At 43.7% G+C, this 25,606-nt stretch overlaps 2 protein-coding genes across 3 annotated transcripts in view; one reads left to right on the forward strand and one right to left on the reverse strand.

Moving 5' to 3' along the window:
* Positions 1–12,421, reverse strand: part of aars2 (alanyl-tRNA synthetase 2, mitochondrial (putative)) — a gene marked incomplete at its 3' end in the record, with an annotated part of 34,208 nt that extends 21,787 nt beyond the window's left edge. For both annotated transcript variants that reach the window (XM_083663078.1, XM_083663077.1), the window contains exons 1-7: positions 12,148–12,421; positions 10,675–10,863; positions 10,043–10,188; positions 8,078–8,269; positions 3,389–3,533; positions 2,824–2,969; positions 2,041–2,149 (exon numbers count right to left, since the gene is read on the reverse strand). In XM_083663078.1, coding sequence (XP_083519204.1) covers positions 2,041–2,149; positions 2,824–2,969; positions 3,389–3,533; positions 8,078–8,269; positions 10,043–10,188; positions 10,675–10,863; positions 12,148–12,363 — 1,143 coding nt within the window. In that variant the 5' untranslated portion in view covers positions 12,364–12,421. The remainder of the gene's footprint in view (positions 1–2,040; positions 2,150–2,823; positions 2,970–3,388; positions 3,534–8,077; positions 8,270–10,042; positions 10,189–10,674; positions 10,864–12,147) is intronic.
* Positions 12,422–13,276: 855 nt separating this feature from the next.
* rbl2 (retinoblastoma-like 2 (p130)) overlaps positions 13,277–25,606 on the forward strand; it is a gene marked incomplete at its 5' end in the record, with an annotated part of 42,313 nt that continues 29,983 nt past the window's right edge. The window contains 6 exon segments of the mRNA XM_083663125.1: positions 13,277–13,414; positions 14,718–14,848; positions 17,428–17,605; positions 17,607–17,629; positions 18,840–18,904; positions 23,610–23,738. Coding sequence (XP_083519251.1) covers positions 13,277–13,414; positions 14,718–14,848; positions 17,428–17,605; positions 17,607–17,629; positions 18,840–18,904; positions 23,610–23,738 — 664 coding nt within the window.

Raw genomic sequence — 25,606 nt, forward strand, 5'->3', positions numbered from 1 at the left:
CAAAAAACGGGGAAAAAGCCGCGGCTTATAGTCCGGAATTTACGGTACATATACGTACAGGGACGGCTGGTATCAGTGGGCTAGGGGGGCTAAGCCCCCCCTATCATTTCCAATAAAATGAGAACATTATTATTATTATTTATTCTCTACTTAAATTACATTAAACAAACTTAGAATTGGTTGTTTTATGTTGGTGGAACCTATTAGAGCAGCAACAGCGCCATCTATAGTCACAAGAAAATCATTGCAATGGGCTAGTTTTTGTGAGCCCAAACACACTCCCCTCAGCCTTCAATCACCTTCGTTATAAGTGATTGACAAGTGTCTGGCACGTCCCCCTTGAGCTGCGGCCATCTACGGGCCATTTGGGCTAAACTCGGACAGCCCATGGTTCAGCCCACCAGGGCCGACCTGCCACTGACTTGACAACCAATGACAGCTCGAATATGACATGCACACACTACAAGTGAGAATCAGGAAATGGCGCTGAGGTGGACTACTTTCTCATTCATTTTCCTTGATCTCTGACGGGGGGAAATTGAAAAAAAAGTGAAGAGTCCAAGGAAAGGGACAAAGACAAAATCGTAAGTTTTGTGTTACGTGGGCACTGGGCACAACAGCTGTAGCTCGTTAAACATCAAAGGGAAAAGACGTGAACAGCTCTCTCTTTCTCTCTTTCTCTCTCTCTCTCTCTCTCTCTCTCTCTCTCTCTCTCTCTCTCTCTCTCTCTCTCTCTCTCCCTCCTCTCTCTCTCTCCTCTTGTGGTCTGATAAAGACAATCTGTTTGGGAATGTGTTGGTTTTGCATATCTACCTAAGAGAAGGTATTGCTCAGTCTGCTATTATTGGTAGCCGCTTGATATGGAGAAGGCGCTGCTTTTTGTATTCTTGAAGTGGATACTAACCAATATCTTGTATTACAGTATAACTGTATTTGTCAATTTGCCACTGCCATCACCCTGTGTGGTGTTCCTTTTTTTGTACACATTATTGTGGCAGTTTTGTAACTGTTTCCCAGCATCTGACTGCATTATTAGTGTTTATATCCTTTTGTACTCTGTATTTATGTGGACATAAATTAATCATTTAATTGTGTGTGTGTGTGTGTGTGTGTGTGTGTGTTGTGTGAGAGAGAGTGATAGCCTACAGAAAGTTTTGCATCAGGCAATTCTTATAGCCTACTACTTAGTGTTGTTTGTTGCTGTAATTTGGTATCTCGGAGCTGCTGTTGCTGCAGCATGAGCTATTGGTGGTTATAATTTTTTAGCCCCTCCACCCAATATCACCACCAGCCGTCACTGTATACGTATATATATATATATATATATATATATATATATATATATATATATATATATATATATATATATATCATTACACACATACATATATTATGTTAATCTATTTTAGGCCTTGGAATGTCTTACAAGTGAAAGAAATAATACTGTCTATGTGTGTGTAAATAAATAAAAACTTTATTTACAAGAAAGGAGAGTGAAATTGGAAGTAAACTGGACAATTTTTGTTTAAAGACAAGATAAAGTCTTATGAGTTTGCTACAAGTCCGGGTGGTGTAGCGGTAGATTCCCTGCCTACCAACACAAGGTTCACAGGTTCGCGCCCCCGTGTTACAGTACCTCCGGCTTGGTCGGGCATCCACACAGGCATGATTGGCTGTGTCTACTACGGGTGGGAAGCCGGATTAAGAGAGTGTGTCCTGGACTGGTCGCTGCACTAGCTGCTCCTCTGGTCGGCCTGTTCAGGCGGATGGGGAGGCAAATCAGAAGAGGAAAAGATCCCATAGCCTTTTCCCCCTAAGAACCAGCAGCACAGGGAATTCTGGGTAAGCCTACAAAAAGACGTCATCCCTGCAGTCCTCTATGGTGAAGATGAAGAAATAGAAAGAAGAAGAAATGATGAAAGGAGCAGGCAGAGGAGGAAGAGGAGGAAGAGGAGGGAGGCTGAACCCAATGCTCAGATAGATTATGGGAACTCATTGCAGCAGTGGGCGGGGCCAATATGGTGATGACGGCCAGCTTACCAGGATGTGGGTGACGGTGGGAACCATGCTGGCCAGCGCTCCCTGGGGAGCCTGCAGCACTTCAACACTGAACCGCACCGCACGCCGCAGGATCCTCCGCAACACTAGCCTGACACGCACACACACACACACCCATATGCTGTTTACATGACCCATATCAGATTCGGAATATTGTCACATTCTGAATAATAGTGGAATATTAGTGTGCATGGAAACATACTTGCAGCAGGCAGCTGCAGCCGTTTTGAGTGGACTGATGAAAAACTAAAACAGTCTAACAGACTCAAACTCCTCTGCATGTTGAGAACAGGAGTAACAAACTAACAGCAGAATTTGAACGGTTTTGATTTCTCACCTTCAACACAACTTTTTGTCGAGTTTTTACTGCTCTTTACTGAAGTCCTGAGAGGTAAGTGAGAACAAAATCTGGTGATCCATTTTCTAAGTCTGATGTTTATTTTGGTCTTTCTTTTCCCAGGTTAATGTTTTTCAAAGTGTTTGTTGTTGTAATACTCATTTCAGCCACAAGAGTGCAACATTTTTCCACCTGTTTCACAGATGGATTTATTTTTAGAAAGATTATCGTGGCAAAACCTTTTTTCCCCACCTGTTTTTAAGTCATAAACACAGGAGAGAAGACAATTTAGATCAGACTTAAAATGGCTCACCGGACGTTTTTCTTCTCACTTGGCTCTCAGGGCTTCTGTACTCTCCAGACATAAGTGGACTGCTGACATTGCTGAGTGGGTGGTAAAGAGTGGGTGTGCGTGCGGTGAGACTCACTCTGCTCCAGACATGCCGGGGTGAACTCCATCAGCGATGCACACGGTCAGCGTGCGGACGTGGTCGGCCACCACGCGGTACGCCATGTCCACCCGCCCCTCGTCTGCCAAGCCCGTCTGGCCCCGGTATGGCCCCGCCCGGGAACGCTGAGGAACACAACGCCATGAGCAAATCACTTGTCAATAACTCTCTACATATAATGAGGTAATCACTCGTCAATAACTCTACATATCATGAGGTAATCACTCGTCAATAACTCTCTACATATCATAAGGTAATCACTCATCAATAACTCTCTACATATCATGAGGTAATCACTCGTCAATAACTCTCTACATATCATGAGGTAATCACTCGTCAATAACTCTCTGAGAGTTGAGTTGAGAAAACTTTATTTATCCCCAAGGGGCAATTCAGTTTCTACAGTTCATCACCGTTGCGGGTAAACACATTGTATCTCAGTCCTAAATCACAGGATACAAAATACATACATACACAAGAAGGGAAATAAGAGAGAAGCTCAGAGCCTACCTGTTGCATGGTGTGGAGGTGTTTTGGAGCCTACCTGCTGCATGGCGGCCATCAGTGGGCTGAACAGGTCGGTGTCGTAGTTGGATCGTTTCCCCTGCAGGATGCTCACCAGTCTCTCCAGTCCCATCCCAGTGTCCACGCTCAGCTGGGGCAGGGGGCGCAAGCTGCGGTCCGCCTCCCTGACACACGACAGAGCAGACACACACACACAGAGGTCACTGAAGTGGAGATTCACACCTTCTTACTAAGAGCTGACCAGTACAACTTGGGCCTGTGTGTGTCAGGGATTTTCAAAGTCTGAGACTGTGAGTCTCCCCCCAGACAAATCTAGGAAAAAGGACCCCGCCCTCGCTCAATTCTTGGATGCCTATGGTATGGGATCATGATTATTAGGGCTGTGGCGATTCACTTATCTCCCGATTCGAAACTATCACGATTCTTGGGTGCCGATTCGATTTATATTGCGATTCTTAAGTATTGCGATTCTACGATTATTGCGATTCTACGATTATTGCGATTCGATATTACGATTTATTGCGATTTTTGTTTATTTTTTTCTTTTCTTTTTTCAGTTTGTTTGCTTTTTTACACTAGATTAGAACATGGGAAAAGTTGAATCATACACTAGACTGTATATTATATCATGAGTAGGGCTGGGCGATATAGTTAAAAACAGGGGCGGACTGGGATCATAATTCAGGCCGGGCATTAGATACCAAGCAGGCCAGGCCGATATGGGCCGACGCGCGTGAAATTTGGGCCGTTTGAAGCCCAATTTGGGCTGTTTGAAGCCAGATTTGGGCCGTTTGAAGTCCAATTTTACAATGAGATGCACCCACTTTAACCCTGAAGTGCAATTATTACTTCAGACTAACTAATAAAGTAATAAAACCACTAGTAAACCAGTAGGCGGCGCCCGGCCTGCTGTTCAGTGAGTGGCCTGACTGCAAGCACCCACATTTTTTTTTTTTTTTTTGCGATTATCGATTCTGGAATAAAGGATCGATTCAAAAAATCGTGACATTAAAAATCGCGATACTTAGGTGAATCGATTTTTTCCCCCACCCCTAATGATTATGTTAATTGTTGGTGTCTAGCTCTAGGTTTTAAGGCTCAAGGAATACAACTGAATCAGTGAAATTACCATTAGTTAATTATTTATTGACAAATCCAAGAAGGCGTCCCAAGAGGGGGCCCCAAATTTTCGGTGATTAGGGTAAAAAATGTAACTCATATCATCAGGAAACTTTCCAAGTTGATTACTTACTTGAAGACAATACTTTTTTGCATTGCAAGTTTTCTGAAATGTTATGTAAATATGCAAATTTACAAAAAACTAACCTATTAGGCTAGTTAATAAATGGGTGGGGGGGGGGGGTAGCACCTAATCCTGAACAAATTGATACAAAAGGTTTTTCAATGGATTCTGGTACTATTGGGCATGTTAAATACATAGATTGTATACGTTAAATAACATACTAAAAATCTAGGAAAATCTAACTTCTGGAAAGGGGTCATTCTCAAGATGGTTAAATAGTAATTGAGGTATCTAGATGAGGTATCAAGATGGTTAAATAGTAATTGAGGTATCTAAATGAGGTATCTAGATGGTTAAATAGTAATTGAGGTATCTAGATGAGGTATCTAGATGGTTAAATAGTAGTTGAGGTATCTAGATGAGGTATCAAGATGGTTAAATAGTAATTGAGGTATCTAAATGAGGTATCAAGATGGTTAAATAGTAGTTGAGGTATCTAGATGAGGTATCAAGATGGTTAAATAGTAATTGAGGTATCTAGATGAGGTATCAAGATGGTTAAATAGTAATTGAGGTATCTAGATGAGGTATCAAGATGGTTAAATAGTAATTGAGGTATCTAAATGAGGTATCTAGATGGTTAAATAGTAGTTGAGGTATCTAGATGAGGTATCAAGATGGTTAAATAGTAGTTGAGGTATCTAGATGAGGTATCAAGATGGTTAAATAGTAGTTGAGGTATCTAGATGAGGTATCAAGATGGTTAAATAGTAGTTGAGGTATCTAGATGAGGTATCAAGATGGTTAAATAGTAATTGAGGTATCTAGATGAGGTATCAAGATGGTTAAATAGTAGTTGAGGTATCTAGATGAGGTATTTAGATGAGGTATCAAGATGGTTAAATAGTAGGGGTGTCACGATACACTCAGTTCACGATACGATACGTATCACGATACTGGGTTCACGATAACGATACGATACGATTTTAACAATATTTTTTTAAACTTGAATAATGACAATATATGACTGGAAAAGTAGTATTTTATTTGAAATGCACAAATACAAAATATGCTGTTGTGGGAAATTGTTATTACAATAACAACTAGAAAAAACATGAGATTGGAGATAAGGCTTATCTTGAAATAGAATGAGTTACACCGTCACTTAGATTTACTTTGAACTAAAAGGTTTCTCAGCAGTATAAATTCTCATTATGCATCTTCAGTTTTTCTTCAAACTCAAACAACAAGACTTTTCTTAGTCTATTTTTTATGCATCTTCAGTTTTTCCTGTCAAGTAAACAGTTTTGCCAGAAACTCAATTGAATGGTTTCTCTCCTGTATAACTTCTCATGTGTCTCTTCAGAGACTTGTTCAACTGATCTACTTTCCACACATTGAACTTCAACAAACAAAGACGTTTCTTTGTCTATTTTTGAAAGAAAAAAAAAAAAAAAAAAAAAAAAAAAGAAAAAAAATTCACGATATGACATTTCATCTCAACGATACATATCGTGACGTTTTACTATCGCGAAATTTCGTGGGACGATATATTGTGACACCCCTATTAAATAGTAATTAAGGTATCTACATTAGGTATCTACATGAGGTATCAAGATGGTTAAATAGTAATTGAGGTATCTAAATGAGGTATCTAAATGAGGTATCAAGATGGTTAAATAGTAGTTGAGGTATCTAGATGAGGTATTTAGATGAAATATCAAGATGGTTAAATAGTAGTTGAGGTATCTAGATGAGGTATCAAGATGGTTAAAGAGTAATTGAGGTATCTAGATGAGGTATCAAGATGGTTAAATAGTAGTTGAGGTATCTAGATGAGGTATCAAGATGGTTAAATAGTAATTGAGGTATCTAGATGAGGTATCAAGATGGTTAAATAGTAGTTGAGGTATCTAGATGAGGTATCAAGATGGTTAAAGAGTAATTGAGGTATCTAGATGAGGTATCAAGATGGTTAAATAGTAATTGAGGTATCTAGCCATTTGAAGCTCCCCGGCAGCCAACCATCAAAATGCCAAACTCAAGGCTTCAAAACGGGAGTCACAGAGGTTATGTCCATATCTTTTAGGGGTGGGGGAAAAAATCGATTCACCTAAGTATCGCGATTTTTAATGTCACGATTTTTTGGATCGATCTTTTATTCCAGAATCGATAATCGCAAATTAAAAAAAAAAAAAAAAAAAAAAAAAAAAAAAAAAAAAAAAAATTGGTGCTTGCAGTCAGGCCACTCACTGAACAGCAGACCAGGCGCCGCCTACTGGTTTACTAGTGGTTTTATTACTTTATTAGTTAGTCTGAAGTAATAATTACACTTCAGGGTTAAAGTGGGTGCATCTCATTGTAAAATTGGACTTCAAACGGCCCAAATCTGGCTTCAAACGGCCCAAATTTCACGCGCGTTGGCCCATATCACCCTGGCCTGCTTGGTATCTAATGCCCGGCCTGAATTATGATCCCAGTCCGCCCCTGTTTTTAACTATATCGCCCAGCCCTACTCATGATATATAATATACAGTCTCTAGTGTATGATTCAACTTTTCCCATGTTCTAATCTAGTGTAAAAAAGCAAACAAACTGAAAAAAGAAAAGAAAAAAATAAACAAAAATCGCAATAAATCGTAATATCGAATCGCAATAATCGTAGAATCGCAATACTTAAGAATCGCAATATAAATCGAATCGGCACCCAAGAATCGTGATAGTATCGAATCGGGAGATAAGTGAATCGCCACAGCCCTAATATCTTTATAGACGGTTTTAACTTGACAACAATAACAAACGTCACAACACACCTGAATATCCGGTTTACTTCCTGTATACATAGCTGTGCGCAGGCTGATATCCGGCTCATATTAAATGTTAACGTTAGGCTTTGTCTCCAACAGACACAGTGAGAACGTAGCCTAATTCGGTCTTTATGTTTTGTAGTAGTTAGTAGTAGTTGTTGATAGTTGCCATAACACCTGTCGGAAAGACGTGTACACACTGGGTAGTAGGAAGCATTGTTGTCTGGTCTGGAGCTAGCCTGAGAGGCTAATAAAAGCTATGTGTTACAGAGTAAGATGACTATCAGTACGTTATTGCACACATAGACCTATATTTACATTTAAACGTTTACATAGCAAAAATTAAAAACAGAATGTCAGTGTTTCCCCCTGAACAGCTGAGAAAGTGGACACTGTAAATAGTTAGCACTGTGAAGATGATACAATTCAGTACTAGGTGGCGGTAATGCAACATTTAAGGATGCAACCCACATAAAACACAGAAGGAGACGCTGAGAAAAAGGAAGTGCTGTGGGGAAAACCGGCGTCTATACAGTCTATAGTTGTACTGGTTTTATGTGTGTCATACTGTTTTTCATGTGTGTTCTACTGGTTTTATGTGTCAAACTGCTCCTATACTTGTTGTGCTGTCTCAGTTATCCAGATTTTGGGGGGGCACCTGTTGTACTGCATGAAGACCAGGTTCCAGATCTCCACCACGTCAGGACAGTCCGTGTTGACCAGCAGGGCAGCGTTGCGGCCTCCCAGGTGGTCGTAGTGGATCTCGGTGCAAGGGCCGCAGGGGCCCGAGTCGCCCATCTCCCAGAAGTTCTCCTGCACGCCGAACGGCAGGAGGCGCTCCGTGGGAACCCTGAGGAGCGGCCATTACTATTATTATTATAAATTATACATTATTCTGATGGCTATTATTGTATTGCATCTGTTTATCTTCTTAACTTGTTATGCTCTTGTATTTCAACTTTGAACAAAAGGTGCTATTATCTATAACATTTGACTACTTGATTTACTATTGTATTGTTTTTACACGTTATTGAATAATAAGAATAAGATAACCATTAAGAACAATACGAGGGATCAGCGTGACGTCACGAGACCGCAAAACACCCGGGGCGTGGCAGTTAACTAGTATGAGTTGTGCCAAACAAACGTTAATATCTCAAAAACTATACATCACATTGCTTATATTTTGACATTTTGAGTGAGAGCAGAAGTAGCTCAAGAGTGTGATGTATAAATATGCATGTTTAGTTAAAGTTGTGTGAACTGTCGCAGTTTTTAAAAAGTAAACAACATAGCCGTGGCTAGAGTGAGAGACTCACGGCTGACTACATAGGGTCTCATTACCGTTTCCACCCGGTGACGTGATTTGTTGACCAAAATGCTGCTTGGCTGATCCCTCGTATAGGGTCCCATTCCATAACACCTGGTCCCCATTCCTGCATTTCATTCAGAGCGGATTCCTCTCCTCCTTCCCCACTCAAATCTCTCTAATCCTCAAAACATGTGCTGCTCAATATTCCCCACCATGACTGCCCCCCCCCCCCCCCCCCACTGTCTGTCATGTCTTTTGTGCCTTCTATAATACTGTTTTTGTTGTTGTTAGGCTAACACTGTTGATGATGATGATGATGTTGTTGTTGTTGTTAGGCCAACACTGTTGATGTCCACCTGTGATATAGTGTCTCTTAGTATTTGTAGCACATGAATAGAAGTAAAGTGCTCAGCATTCATCAAACTACTGCTTAAACCCAGCAGCTCTCGGGCGCGGTCTGGGGTCTCTGGGGGTCTGGGTGGTCTGGGGGTCTCTGGTCTTCTCTCCTTGAAGACTTTTTGTGTCAATATTGAACCTGGAGTTCTGGAGCCATATCTTATGCCCAAGTGCAAAGGCAAATCTTTGCTAGTTTCTAGCACTCAAAATCTCCCTTTTTTTTCTTTTAATTACCACTGGCTCACTGAATCACATCCTTTGATGTACTGACCCAGTTAAGGTGAACAGATCCCAGCAAACCAAATGTGGGACAAAGAGTATGTTTGTGTGGGACAATTTGGGACACGCTACCAATGCTGAGTAGGGCTGCCTGCAACTAAGGATTATTTTCATTATCAATTAATCTGTCGATTATGTTAGACTACTTGATTAATCGTTTGGTCTATAAAATGTCACCAAATGGTGAAAATCTTTGATATTTGTTTCCCCAAAGCCGAAGAAGACATCCTCAAATGTCTTATTTTATCCTGACCGACAGTCCACAACCCAAAGAGAGTCTGTCATAGAAGACTAAAGACAGACAGCTGGAACAAGAGAAAACTATTTTCTTTTCTTAAAAATGTGTCTCTCTTTCTTTCTGTGTTTTGAAAACTAGAGCCAATCAAAATGTGGGACATCATCTCAATATGTGGGACATGGGAAAAGGCATGGAAATGCTGTGCAGTCCCACAAAAAAGTGGGACATCTAGTCACCCTAGAGACCCAGTGACAATTAAAAGAAAAACAGGGAGATTTTGAGTGCTAGAAACTAGCAAAGACTTGCCTTTGCACTTGGGCATAAGATATAGACACTGGTCTTTACTGAAGTTATCCTGCTCTCTTCCAGACGTCTCCACCTGCAGGGACCAAACGTACCCGATGTCCAGCCAGATCTGACGAGTCTCCTCGTCGGCTGGTAACCCCGAGGCGCCGTCTCCCGCAAAATAAGACACATACAGTCTGTCTGGAGGGATCCCGAAATGCTCTGTGAGGAGACTCCAGGCCATGGAGCACGCCTCCTCCTGGAGAGAAATCAATAGTGTCTTGATTATGAAATGACACCAAGTACTTCACCCTACCCCCTAGTGTTCATTTTGTCGGCTATTTTTTAATTGAGTCTTAGGTCGTTTTCACACATATTTGGGTGGAGCCAGGCGCTGCCGCAGCAGTGAAAACTATACAATGTTTCAATTTTCAACTAGAGCGGCTCTGTTTCACATGTGCTTTTTATCACCGCGCCCAGGCCGTCGTTCTACAGAGTGGAGCGTCATGTATCCATGCCAACCAGACGGAAGTAGACGCGTATACTGTAATTCCACCCGGAAAGGAAGCCCGGGATGTTTACATCGTTTGTCTCTTTCAATATCGGGAAAGTGTTGAATTTGAAAACGAGGCACAGCTGCGTCTGGAAAACACTGCATGCACATTGAATTTGCCTTGTTGTGTATGAAATGTTCTGTATAAATAAAATGTACTGAGTGTGGCCGGAGCAGAGCACCTCGCCTCACCTTGAAATAGTCTCCGAACGACCAGCTGCCCAGCATCTCAAAGAAGGTGTGGTGGGACACGTCACGCCCCACGTCCTCCAGGTCGTTGTGTTTGCCTCCAGCCCGCACGCACTTCTGACTGTTCACCACCCGCCGGTACGCTGCCATCTCACTGCGAGGGTCGGCCGTGCCAAGGAGGATGGGCTTGAACTGAGGGGTCAGAGGTCAACTCATGAAGGAACCCATCCATCCAATTGGCCTTTTTCACAGCAGCCAATTTGTGTCTAAAAGGTAGGGTAATAAACACAGGTGCAACCAAAACATGAATGGGGGTTTCCAACTTCCAATCCATTTAGGTGTTCCAGTGCTGGTGCGCTCATTAATGTTTTGGTTGCATCTGTTTACCCTGCCTTTTAGACACAAGATGGCTGCTGTGAAAATTGTCTATAGAGGAATTGGGGGGGGGGGGGGCTTCATAAAAGAGACCTGGAATTTAACTCAATGGAACTCTGAGAAATTCAATGTTTTTCTCACCACAGAGATTACAGTAGTGTTCTATTATCAATACTGAATATCAGTGGGAGCCTTTCAGCTGATGTTTGATGCAGAAGATGTTTGTCTACACACTGATAATTGTAAATTGTTTATACTGTAAGTGGCCGCCTTTCTACTTGTTTTATCTCTTCCTTGCTATTTGTATCTTTTGCCCCATGTTATTATGTACATATAGACGGTTTTAACTTGACAACAAAAACATTCTAAATTGAACCCCCGCTCACTTCCTGTTGCAGTGTTTGCTATGGACATAAAAGAAAAAAAAACATTCAAGTGCAGGACTGACCATTCCGTGAAAACCGTCTATAGTTTCTATGTACTTGTCATTTCCCCCTGTATAGCTTTATAATAGCCTATATTATTATACTGGTATCTTGTTTCTACATTTGAAATTTGACAGTTGTCGGGGTTGTTGCAATCTCATCTTCCTGTTGTTGTAGCTAACTTCATGTATCATGCATGTGACAAATAAATCTTGAATCCTGAGGAGGTGAGACCCGCTAGCTTGATGCAGCAGGTGTTCTAACCCAGTTGTTGGTTCTCAACCTTTTTCACGTCAAGGACCCCTAAACTATGACAACGATTTTACAAGATTTTGCCCCAGAGACCTAGCCTGACTCCGCCAGACGGGGGCGGCATTGTTCCACAAAGTTTGTGAAACAGAATGTGAAGCAAACTCATCCATCTGGCAGCGTCAGGTTACCAGAGACCACGGCCCCCATCTGAATTTGCTTTTAGATGTGTATGAAACACATGACCAAAATAGTCATAATTCGGTCATTGTGTTACTTCTGGATGTAGCTTACTAGTGAAAATAAATCTTTTCCCTTTATGAGGACTCCCTGAAACCCGCTCAAGTACCCCTGGGGGTCCCAGGACCCCACTTTGAGAATCACTGCGGCTGTGTAAACTGAGCCAAGGTGTGACCGACCACCTGACCTGGTTCATGCCGGCGTTGACGAACAGCAGACTGGGGTCTCCTCGGGGCCGGACCGGGCTGGAGGGCACCAGGAGGTGACCGTGCTGCTGCTGGAAGAACTCCACGAACAGACTCCTCACCCGCCGGGAGGAGAAGACCGGTGCTGCGCTGTACTGTGCCCGGGAGAGGAGGCCCGGCAGCGGCCTGACGCACCGCAGCACACCCGCTCTCAACATGGTCGACTCTCTGCTGGAAAGTGAAGCCGGTAAGAAACTTAACAGCGGCGATTTTAAGTCATTTCTGCTGGTAATTTTAGTCGCATGTCTTTGGCTGTCACTTCACTGCTCCAGTGAGTGATGCGCATGCGCGCTCTACTTCTTCTTCTTCTTTGCGTTTTTTGGCAGATTATGCGCGCTCTAGTTTCTTCTTCTCTTTTTTTATTTTATTTGCTTTTGGAAATCATCTTTCGTTTGCATTACCGCCACCCACTGATCTGGAGTGTGGGCCGTATTATTTCTACTAAGGCTGGATAGTCAGCTTCTGATCATTCTTGGTAAAATTCACATCCACAAATCTAAATGGACTTGCTCCAAACCTAGCCTCAATGATGAGCCTTGCGTTGAGGCTAGTAATAAGAATGAAAGTTAAAAGAACATCACTAGTATAGCCTAACTGCGCTGATTTCTCAACGGGGGTGGGGGGGGGGGGGGCACAGTTTAACCCAAAGATTGACTTTATGCTTCATGGAGACTTCTGAAAAAGTGGAAAACAAAAACAACAGGAAGTAGTAGTAATCCGTGTGATTGACTTCCGACCCACCCATTCATGCTCTGCAACGCACGTTTAGTGGGCGGGGTCTGCTTTTACGCTCTTTTTGCTATTCGCAAACTAAACTACGCCCAGAAATGACGTCACTCCCTCTCGCGGCTGTCCTCGGCACGTCTGGAGCGTGGAGCTTCTCCGCAGCGTAGCAGCTGTCAGTCAAAGGACATTTAAATGGCTACACTGTACAGAGCTGTATACCTCATAGCGCGATAATAACGCTCATGGTTTAGCCTCGCTTTTGTCGGCGGCGTTGTTGTTTTAACCCTGAAAACTATTAATTTAAAGCGTTTATTTTGGTTTCTTTGCGCTGTTCAGAGAGGCAACATGAGCGACGAGGACGACTTTTTGCTCAAAGCCAAAGCTGGATTTGAAGATCTGTGCCGAGCTCTGAATATGGACGAGGAGGCGAGCAGTGAGGCATGGAAGAGCTACGAAAACATCAGCAGAAACTTTACGTTAGAGGTAATAACGTTAAACATGACAAATACATATCTGTTACACCAATGCCCTGTAGGCTATCCGCTTGTTGTTGTTTCCCAGGCTTACGTAACGTCATGGCGTGTAGCTATTTACCATAACTACCACGCATATAGCTAGCTAACGTTACACATCTCGCCTCTGCCCACTTCCTAAAAGCATGATAGAAATATGAATGAAGCCTGACTTACAACAATAGCATTTCTTATTGCATGCTAGGCTAGGCTAGCACGCTCAATGTTTCTGATATCATTTACATAGTAATCATATGGACAAGAAAGAAGCCACTGGAGGAGGGGATTTCCAACATGGTGCATGCAGTGTGACCATAACATAACATTACAATAATACATTAATGTTAGTTAGTTAGTTAATTAATTAATTAATTAATTAATTAACAGTTACTGGTAATATCACATAAGTTAAGGTTAGAGCAAGCTTACAGGTCAAGGCTGTTAATTAAGGGTTACTTAATGCTAGTTAGTTAATGCTTATTAAGCATTAGCTAACTTTCATTCCCTCATGCACGCAACCACTGTTGTCTCCTCCCCCTCTGTCCCCCCTTATCTCCCCCACACACTCTTTTATTTTTATCTCACTCTCCCTCCCTCTTCACTCACTCTCTCTCTCACTCACATACACACACACACACACACACACACACACACACACACACACACACACACCCCACACACACACCCCCCACACACACACGCGCACACACACTTTTCTACCTTCAAGCCACTTCTCTCCACCCACACTGTCTCTTTTTGTTTCTCTCTTTCCCTCGCTTTCTTTTTCAACTCTCACCACCCTCTCTCCTTTCTCCCTCTTTCCTTTCCTCTCCTCTCTTACCTCCCCCCCTCCCTCTTCTGCTCTCCCTTTCCTCTCCTCTCTTACCTCCCCCCCTCCCTCTTCTGCTCTCCCTTTCCTCTCCTCTCTTACCTTCCCCCCTCCCTCTTCTGCTTGTTTACTCTGCAATACTCGCTTTCTCACACGCTTTTTCTTCTCTCCCTCTCTCTCTTTCCTCCCTTCTTATCACTTGTCTCCTCCCACACACTGTCTCTTTGTGCTCTCTCTCTCTCTCTCTCTCTCTCTCTCTCTCTCCTGGTCTCTTTTTCCTCTGCCTCTCTTTCAACTCTCATCCCCCATCTCTCTCTCTCTTGTGCCTTTCTTGAGTCTCTCTTACTACTTACCTATACTCACCCTTATCCTCTCCCTCTCTCCCTCTCTCTCTCTCTCTCTCTCTCTCTCTCTCTCTCTCTCTCTCTCTCTCTCACACCTGCAGGGCAGCGAGCTGCACTGGCTGGCCTGTGCTCTCTATGTGGCCTGCCGCTCTTCAGTGCCGACGGTGGGGAAAGGCACTGCCGAGGGGAACTACGTCTCTCTGACCCGCATCCTGCGCTGCTCAGAACAGAGGTACACCCACAATGCACCTGTGCACTCACCCACAATGCACCTGTGCACTCACCCCAAGGCTGATTTTGGACATCGTCATAAGTGTTGTCTTTTCCTGGTTTTTAAGGCTGCATTACAGTAAAGTGATGTCATTTTCTGAACTTACCAGACTGTTCCAGCTGTTCTATTACTGTATTTGCCTTTCCCGACTTAGTCATTACATCCACATTACTGATCATTATTTATCCAACATCTCACTGTGTAAATATTTTGAGAAAACACCATTATTTTCGCAATATTGATATTGTGGTATTCGGTCAAAAATGTTGTGATATTTGATTTTGTCCGTATTGCCCAGCCGTACATGTTTACTACGCTTATTCAACTCCAATATAAAAAGCATCCTCCTTTACGGAGCTGAGACGTTTTCATCACATGGCCTGAGAAAAGAAAGAATGAAGAGCTGTGGGAACAGAGCAAGCAGCCCCTAATAGAAGAGGAAATCCAACATCACACCCAGGTGTTGAAGTAAGCGGTGCAGGTGTGCAGGTCCCACTGCTCCCACCTTACTCCTCCACGCCCCCCTCTCCCCTCTCTCTGCTCTGACACTGTGTGTGTCCGTGTGTGTGTGTGTGTCCGCGTGTGTGCGTGTGTGTGTGTGTGTGTGTGTGTGTCCGCGTGTGTGTGTGTGTGCGCGCGCGGCGTGCGCGTGTTTCGAGCCGCTCTCTCCATAGCGTGCCAAAGTATCGCCAATGAGGAAATTAATTAATTCTCCATTAATTTCTTAAACGAAGGCGTTGCTGATTTTCAACCCGCTTTGTATCATTATAATCTGGGTAATATAAAGCAGATGGACAGTGCTTACCTTTGTGTATATGTTTTCTACATCGCGTAATCCACGTTTGACTGCCTGCAGAAACTCCGCCCCCACCAGCTAGTATGGGTCATTAACGTTCGTTAAGGCTCGGGTGGATGTGCTGTGGTGGCACGCGATGTGCTGTGGTGAAATTCCACCACAGTGCGTGTAACAGCGTTGTGTAGGTGGTACTTGCAGCAACCCATGTTAAGGGCTTGTCCAGGGGTGGGATACGAACCGCCGACCTTCGGCTTGGGAGTCCGACATGTTAACCGCAACGCCAAGAGAGCTACAGTAGCTCCCTTGGCGGAGCTGATTAACATGCCTTTATACCTGGGGAGTGAGTTTAACCAATCCACTCGCTACCACTCGGGACTCACGAGGAATCTGCACTGATTCACCTCGGTTACATGCGCATACAGAGAAAATAAAAAGAAACAATCATGTTTTGCATCATTCTGTACAAGAAGTGCTGGAATAAAGTGCAGCGCTCTCTGTGCAGGAAAACATGAGCTATCCATCTGCATAATGACTGATGTAATGATAGGGAATGAAACCGACATGCCCTGCAGTGGAACCACAGGGTTTTCAAAGTCTGAGACTGTGGGCCTCCCCCCAGACAAAGCTCACTTCCTGCCTATGGCATCATGAGTATGATGATAAAGATAGCCTGATATTACTGTTTGATATACTTCAAAGTTCAGGTCTGTCTGAAGGCATTTCTTTGTTTCTGACTCTGGGAAAGTGGGAAAAACAGTCAAATCCCCCAAAACGACTGTATCTCTGAACTATCTCTTTAACCAAATCACACACATTTAGGATAATATATGAGATTTCCTTTTGATAACTAATGTAATATCTTTTCACTTCCATTCACTGAGCCTCCCCTGAAACTGCTTGGAGCCCCCCTGGGGAGGCCCGCCTCCCACTTTGAAAACCTCTGTTGTAGAGGGAGGCCCCTAGAAACACTTGGAGGAGGAGAGTTAGAGCCAAGATGGATAGAGAGGGGTATCTATCTGGCACAGAACAGGATGAGGTGGAGAAATATCATCAGTGGCCTCTGCTCCCCCCAGGAGTAACAGGCATAAGCAAGCACATTTGGCTTTGACTTACAGTACAACTGAACATTTAGCCAACTTTGTAGAAAATACTGAGATATTGTTGTGTATCGCCATTCAGCAAAATACAGAGAAGATCTTTTGGTCCACATCAACCAACTCTAAGCCAGTCAAGTTTATTTATAGCCATTTATCACTCTTTACAGATTAGTCAAACTTACAAACCACAGGTTGTTATTTACGAGCGTTTTCCTGGTGACCGCCGTTTGATTCTCTACCAGTTTCCTTCTTCTTATTCTTCTTCTTTTTCTGCTTCTCCTCCTCCTCCTCCTCCTCCCTCCTCCTCCTCCTCTTCCTCCCTCCTCCTCCTCCTCCTCCTCCTCCCCCTCCTCCTCCTCCCTCCCCCTCCTCCTCCCTCCTCCTCCTCCTCCTCCTCCTCCTCCTCCTCCTCCCTCCTCCTCCTCCTCCTCCTCCTCCTCCCTCCTCCTCCTCCTCCTCCCTCCTCCTCCTCCTCCTCCTCCTCCTCCTCCCTCCTCCTCCTCCTCCTCCCTCCTCCTCCTCCTCCTCCCTCCTCCTCCTCCTCCTCCCTCCTCCTCCTCCTCCTCCTCCTCCTCCTCCTCCTCCTCCTCCTCCTCCTCCTCCTCCTCCTCCCTCCTCCTCCTCCTCCTCCTCCTCCTCCCTCCCAGCCTGATAGAGTTTTTTAACAAGATGAAGAAGTGGCAGGACATGGCCATGCTGCCACAGGACTTCCGCCGGAGCACCGAGAAGCTGGAGAGGAACTTCACCGTGTCAGCGGTCATCTTCAAGAAGTACGTTCCCATCTTCAAAGCCATCTTCAAGGCCCCGTCAGACGACCCGCCTCGACCTTCACCGCAGCCGCAAGCAGAGGTAGGAGGAAGTCTGTCATACTCTGTTTTTTGCTGCTCCAGTAAAGTGATCTACAGGGTGTTCCGTGCAACCGATTCTATTTTATGGACACTTTAAAGTCGAAGTGAACCGGAGGCGAATGCAATAGCACGAGCGTCGGAGACTGAAAACAAATTGAGAGGCGGACCATATACGTGTCGATGATTTGATTTGACAATTCTGTCGACTGGCTTTGGCATTGGTCAATCATGGCGTGTTCCACCCCCAAATCGAGTGGGATTCAGCGTGTTGTCGTGCTACGCGAGTGGGATCCGCGGAGTACCAGGCAGCCACTTGCTTCGTGCGGAGCAAGTGGACAATCCGATGCATGGGTGCTGCCCACCCTCCTGAAATCTCCGAGGGGCAACCCCTGACAACCACGCTCTCAAGTGCGCGCCTTTTACGCTATTTCTGTAAATACGATATTCCTGGAATGCGCGTTTTAACGAGCCAGTTACATTTCTTTGCATTCTTAGAGATTATAGTTTTTGTTTTTTGTTCATGTTTCATGCAATTGGCCAAGTTAGTAGTTAGTTTATGGGATAGGAATTCTGCCAGATGACAGGCACTAGGCGCCATTTTCTACTTCATTTGGAAGAGAAAATGATCCGGAAATGAAGATTTGATTGACAGCTGCATGTCGTGATATGATTGGTTGAAATGTGGTAGAAATTTGATAGTACTAGGTGACGTCAGCAAACTGTAGATTAGTGTTATCAATGAAATCTTGAAAAATGAACTTTTGATGTGAAAAAGTGTGAAAAACTAAAGGAATTAGATTTTTGTGATTTTTTTTTGCATACATCATTAAATAGGTGCACTGCATACCCAGGTATTTGAACTAAAAGAAAAGTAATTTTTGGGTTCAGCTCGACTTTAACTCTGACTCTAAGGGAAATCTTAACCTAAGGTGCTTTGTGCAACTGGTCGAAAACTGTGTGCTCGCCCCAATCCATCACCTGATCCCCATCACCTGGGAGCATACCTATATGCACGTTCCACTCCCACATCAGTACTCGCCCAATGCCAGAATGACATGTTCACACACACACACACACACACACACACACACACACACACACACACACACACACACAGTGAGTTTAGATCATAAAAATAAAATAAACCAGCTAAAATTACATTATGGCTCCAACATATGTGAAGTGTTTCTACCTCTGTCTTTACTTTCCAGACGCCATCCGTGCACCGTGCCCGAGCTCTTCCACTTCTGCTGGATCCTGTTTGTCCATGCTAAAGGTAAGCGGGATCCTGTTTGTCCATGCTAAAGGTAAGCTGGATCCTGTTTGTCCATGCTAAAGGTAAGCTGGATCCTGTTTGTCCATGCTAAAGGTAAGCTGGATCCTATTTGTCCATGCTAAAGGTAAGCTGGATCCTGTTTGTCCATGCTAAAGGTAAGCTGGATCCTGTTTGTCCATGCTAAAGGTAAGCTGGATCCTGTTTGTCCATGCTAAAGGTAAGCTGGATCCTGTTTGTCCATGCTAAAGGTAAGCTGGATCCTCTTTGTCCATGCTAAAGGTAAGCTGGATCCTGTTTGTCCATGCTAAAGGTAAGCTGGATCCTGTTTGTCCATGCTAAAGGTAAGCTGGATCCTGTTTGTCCATGCTAAAGGTAAGCTGGATCCTGTTTGTCCATGCTAAAGGTAAGCTGGATCCTGTTTGTCCATGCTAAAGGTAAGCTGGATCCTGTTTGTCCATGCTAAAGGTAAGCTGGATCCTGTTTGTCCATGCTAAAGGTAAGCTGGATCCTCTTTGTCCATGCTAAAGGTAAGCTGGATCCTGTTTGTCCATGCTAAAGGTAAGCTGGATCCTGTTTGTCCATGCTAAAGGTAAGCTGGATCCTGTTTGTCCATGCTAAAGGTAAGCTGGATGCTGTTTGTCCATGCTAAAGGTAAGCTGGATCCTGTTTGTCCATGCTAAAGGTAAGCTGGATCCTGTTTGTCCATGCTAAAGGTAAGCTGGATCCTCTTTGTCCATGCTAAAGGTAAGCTGGATCCTCTTTGTCCATGCTAAAGGTAAGCTGGATCCTGTTTGTCCATGCTAAAGGTAAGCTGGATCCTGTTTGTCCATGCTAAAGGTAAGCTGGATCCTGTTTGTCCATGCTAAAGGTAAGCTGGATCCTGTTTGTCCATGCTAAAGGTAAGCTGGATCCTGTTTGTCCATGCTAAAGGTAAGCTGGATCCTGTTTGTCCATGCTAAAGGTAAGCTGGATCCTGTTTGTCCATGCTAAAGGTAAGCTGGATCCTGTTTGTCCATGCTAAAGGTAAGCTGGATCCTGTTTGTCCATGCTAAAGGTAAGCTGGATCCTGTTTGTCCATGCTAAAGGTAAGCTGGATCCTCTTTGTCCATGCTAAAGGTAAGCTGGATCCTGTTTGTCCATGCTAAAGGTAAGCTGGATCCTATTTGTCCATGCTAAAGGTAAGCTGGATCCTCTTTGTCCATGCTAAAGGTAAGCTGGATCCTGTTTGTCCATGCTAAAGGTAAGCTGGATCCTGTTTGTCCATGCTAAAGGTAAGCTGGATCCTCTTTGTCCATGCTAAAGGTAAGCTGGATCCTGTTTGTCCATGCTAAAGGTAAGCTGGATCCTATTTGTCCATGCTAAAGGTAAGCTGGATCCTCTTTGTCCATGCTAAAGGTAAGCTGGATCCTCTTTGTCCATGCTAAAGGTAAGCTGGATCCTGTTTGTCCATGCTAAAGGTAAGCTGGATCCTATTTGTCCATGCTAAAGGTAAGCTGGATCCTCTTTGTCCATGCTAAAGGTAAGCTGGATCCTGTTTGTCCATGCTAAAGGTAAGCTGGATCCTGTTTGTCCATGCTAAAGGTAAGCTGGATCCTGTTTGTCCATGCTAAAGGTAAGCTGGATCCTGTTTGTCCATGCTAAAGGTAAGCTGGATCCTCTTTGTCCATGCTAAAGGTAAGCTGGATCCTGTTTGTCCATGCTAAAGGTAAGCTGGATCCTGTTTGTCCATGCTAAAGGTAAGCTGGATCCTGTTTGTCCATGCTAAAGGTAAGCTGGATCCTGTTTGTCCATGCTAAAGGTAAGCTGGATCCTATTTGTCCATGCTAAAGGTAAGCTGGATCCTGTTTGTCCATGCTAAAGGTAAGCTGGATCCTGTTTGTCCATGCTAAAGGTAAGCTGGATCCTGTTTGTCCATGCTAAAGGTAAGCTGGATCCTGTTTGTCCATGCTAAAGGTAAGCTGGATCCTCTTTGTCCATGCTAAAGGTAAGCTGGATCCTGTTTGTCCATGCTAAAGGTAAGCTGGATCCTGTTTGTCCATGCTAAAGGTAAGCTGGATCCTGTTTGTCCATGCTAAAGGTAAGCTGGATCCTGTTTGTCCATGCTAAAGGTAAGCTGGATCCTGTTTGTCCATGCTAAAGGTAAGCTGGATCCTGTTTGTCCATGCTAAAGGTAAGCTGGATCCTGTTTGTCCATGCTAAAGGTAAGCTGGATCCTCTTTGTCCATGCTAAAGGTAAGCTGGATCCTGTTTGTCCATGCTAAAGGTAAGCTGGATCCTGTTTGTCCATGCTAAAGGTAAGCTGGATCCTGTTTGTCCATGCTAAAGGTAAGCTGGATGCTGTTTGTCCATGCTAAAGGTAAGCTGGATCCTGTTTGTCCATGCTAAAGGTAAGCTGGATCCTGTTTGTCCATGCTAAAGGTAAGCTGGATCCTCTTTGTCCATGCTAAAGGTAAGCTGGATCCTCTTTGTCCATGCTAAAGGTAAGCTGGATCCTGTTTGTCCATGGTAAAGGTAAGCTGGATCCTGTTTGTCCATGCTAAAGGTAAGCTGGATCCTGTTTGTCCATGCTAAAGGTAAGCTGGATCCTGTTTGTCCATGCTAAAGGTAAGCTGGATCCTGTTTGTCCATGCTAAAGGTAAGCTGGATCCTGTTTGTCCATGCTAAAGGTAAGCTGGATCCTGTTTGTCCATGCTAAAGGTAAGCTGGATCCTGTTTGTCCATGCTAAAGGTAAGCTGGATCCTGTTTGTCCATGCTAAAGGTAAGCTGGATCCTGTTTGTCCATGCTAAAGGTAAGCTGGATCCTCTTTGTCCATGCTAAAGGTAAGCTGGATCCTGTTTGTCCATGCTAAAGGTAAGCTGGATCCTATTTGTCCATGCTAAAGGTAAGCTGGATCCTCTTTGTCCATGCTAAAGGTAAGCTGGATCCTGTTTGTCCATGCTAAAGGTAAGCTGGATCCTGTTTGTCCATGCTAAAGGTAAGCTGGATCCTCTTTGTCCATGCTAAAGGTAAGCTGGATCCTGTTTGTCCATGCTAAAGGTAAGCTGGATCCTATTTGTCCATGCTAAAGGTAAGCTGGATCCTCTTTGTCCATGCTAAAGGTAAGCTGGATCCTCTTTGTCCATGCTAAAGGTAAGCTGGATCCTGTTTGTCCATGCTAAAGGTAAGCTGGATCCTATTTGTCCATGCTAAAGGTAAGCTGGATCCTCTTTGTCCATGCTAAAGGTAAGCTGGATCCTGTTTGTCCATGCTAAAGGTAAGCTGGATCCTGTTTGTCCATGCTAAAGGTAAGCTGGATCCTGTTTGTCCATGCTAAAGGTAAGCTGGATCCTGTTTGTCCATGCTAAAGGTAAGCTGGATCCTCTTTGTCCATGCTAAAGGTAAGCTGGATCCTGTTTGTCCATGCTAAAGGTAAGCTGGATCCTGTTTGTCCATGCTAAAGGTAAGCTGGATCCTCTTTGTCCATGCTAAAGGTAAGCTGGATCCTGTTTGTCCATGCTAAAGGTAAGCTGGATCCTGTTTGTCCATGCTAAAGGTAAGCTGGATCCTCTTTGTCCATGCTAAAGGTAAGCTGGATCCTATTTGTCCATGCTAAAGGTAAGCTGGATCCTGTTTGTCCATGCTAAAGGTAAGCTGGATCCTGTTTGTCCATAGCGTACGTACGTCCGTCCGTATGTCCGATGTTCGTTAACGCAATGTCTGAGGAACGCCTTGACGGAATTTCATCAAATTTGCTTCAAATGTCGACTTGGACTCAAGGATGAACTGATTACATTTTGGTGGTCAAAGTCACTGTGACCTCACGAACGCCATTTTCAAGCTCGCCAACGCCAAAGTCTGGACAGACATGGATGTTGACTGCTCACTTGTTGGCGGAGGCATATATCCGCGGTACGGTCCCGTACGGTCATTCTAGTTTAACACAGCAGACGGGGGAAATGTTCACAAATTCAAGCCTCTTACTTAACGTACTTAACGTAGCTGTGGCTCCCTCTCTCTCTCTCTCTCTCTCTCTCTCTCTCTCTCTCTCTCTCTCTCTCTCCCCTCTCTCTCTCTCTCTCTCTCTCTCTCTCCCCCTCTCCTCTCTCTCTCTCTCTCTCTCTCCCTCTCTCTCTCTTTAATTGTTGTCTGTGAACTTCTAATGAGAGCTAAAAAAAAATCTCAGTTTTGTAACAGTAATTAAGCTTGATCCATGTCTCAAACTGCCGTGTTGGGTCCTTGAATTGGGCTTGGAAAGTCCCTTTCTTTCTTTCTTTCTTTCTTTCTTTCTTTCTTTCTTTCTTTCTTTCTTTCTTTCTTTCTTTCTTTCTTATTTCTTTCTTTCTTTCTTTCTTTCTCGACTAAAAATGAGAGGTGCCTTTTCAGTTTTAGCTCCAGCTCTATGGAATCACCTCCTCCTACTGTACATTATGTGTTAGGCTGGTAGATTCAGTTTCCCATTATAAGTCAACCTATTTATTTAAAAATGCCTTTTATTAATTTCCATTTTACAGTTTTTATTGTGTATGTTCTTATGGACTGTGGCCTTTGTGTCTGCACTTTACGTGCTCTTTTGGCGCCATTCTTTTATCTGTTTTAATTGTCCTTTTTGTTTGAAATGCTTTTGTAAAGCACTCTGTAACTCTTTTGTAAAGCACTCTGTAACTCTTTTGTAAAGCACTCCGTAACTCTTTTGCTATATAAATAAATTCTTACTTACTTTCTAGGGAACTTCCCTATGATCAGCGATGACCTGGTCAACTCCTACCACCTGCTGCTGTGCGCTCTGGACCTGGTGTTCACTAACGCTCTGCTGTGCAACGCCAGGAAAGACCTGCTCAACCCAAACTTCAAAGGTACTTCACAGGTCTACTATACTGCCTCCTCCTGAAAGATAAAGGTACTTCACAGGTCTACTATACTGCCTCCTCCTGAAAGATAAAGGTACTTCACAGGTCTACTATACTGCCTCCTCCTGAAAGATAAAGGTACTTCACAGGTCTACTATACTGCCTCCTCCTGAAAGATAAATGGGCCGTAGGGCCTGCTAGAAAAGGGGCTGTAGCTACTGTAGGCTGTAGGAAAAGGGGCCGTAGCTAGGGACAGGGCTGGTGACTGCCCCCGTTTTACTCGCATATGCGACTAAAAATAGAACAGTGCGAATTGTAAAATGCCTTTTGGGGCATGTGTGCGAGTACAGAATTCGACCTTCAATATATATGTATTTTTTTTCAGAGCCTTAAAAATCAAAAGCAGAACAGCATTAAAGTTGAGAGCCTGTGTCCCAGTTCACTTGAACGCAACACAGCCTTGCCTTGAACCAATGGTGACTGGTGAAAAAAAGCACGTGATCTCTCGTCAGCGGAAAAACAAGCAGCTTGCAGCTTGCTCCCAGTGCTCCACAGAAAAAATGTCTAGCCGTCCTCATCCGTCCGAAGTGTGGGAGCATTTCACGCACAATGTGAAGTGCAAAATCTGCTAAATAAGCTGAACTCGCTTATCATGGCAGCACGAGTATGATGCGCGAGCATCTCAAAAGGAAGCACGTTGTGGCGAATGCAGATGAAGGCTAATTAGCTTGTTAGCTCACTGGCAACAGCAACGTTAAGTTTTAGCTGCTAACATTAGCTATTGGCTAACGATATTAACGTTAAAAGCCTGCTGTAACGTTGTCATCATAGCAACGTTAAGCTCATGTGTTGCTGACGGGAATACTGGAAACCTCATTTTACTCCGCAGTTTGCACTCTACTTACGACATTTAAAAATGTGTTTGATGCCTGAGAAGACTGAAACAATTTATTTTTGTTGATATTTTGGTTGCATACATAGTGAATAGTTTTTGGTTCCATTTCCATTCCACGTAGTAGTGCCCTAATTTTATTTTGCATTATTCATTCAATGGATAGTACATAGCCTATTTCATTGCGCACATATGTTTTCAATTTCAATGTGTACTATTTTGCAGTTTTGAAATTTGCATTTATTACATGCAAGTACATTGATGCCAGAAATAAATATTCTGCTACATGCTCTAAACTTTAAAGTTCATGAAAATATTATTTTTGAGTGAATTATCATCTTAATTGTCTTTATTTTTATTTGGCACATGCTTAAAACAACTTGAAGCTAAATTTAGAAGCTGATGATAGCTAAATCAGAGCGATTGAGTAATTGTGCAATATGGTGACTAGTCAACTATCAAAATAATCGTTTGTGGCAGCCCTAATTTAAAGAGAGAGAGAGTAGTCATAGTGCCCACCCAGTGCCCACGGAAGTCCACAATGCTTGTGAGCCTGCGAGGTAATAACGTAGGCTACTAGCCTACTTTTTTATGAAAGACTTGGATGCGCAACACCAAACTTTTCAGCAGCAAGCTCCTGAAATGGACCAAGTGATGCTCGTAAGAATAGTGCTGCTCTGTTTATTCTCAACAGAAAAACTCTGCGGCTCCGCCTACCTGCATCTCTCTCTCTCTCCCCCTCCCTCACGTGTCGGGGAGGGCGAGCTACGGCTGCATGTAAATGGAAATATTAGTGGATTATTAATTTAGTCGGAATATTGTCATTTTCCGAATATGGGCAAAAAGCGGAATATTATGTGCACGTAAACGTAGTCACTGAAGCCACATGTACTCTCCTCTCTAGATTACGCTCTCTGCACTCTCTCTGCAGCCCGCACACGTCTAGGATTTATTATTTTATTTTATTTGTATTCTCTCTGCA

This window comes from Poromitra crassiceps, assembly GCF_964638095.1.
Source record: "Poromitra crassiceps genome assembly, chromosome: 30".
Lineage (NCBI taxonomy): Eukaryota > Metazoa > Chordata > Actinopteri > Beryciformes > Melamphaidae > Poromitra > Poromitra crassiceps.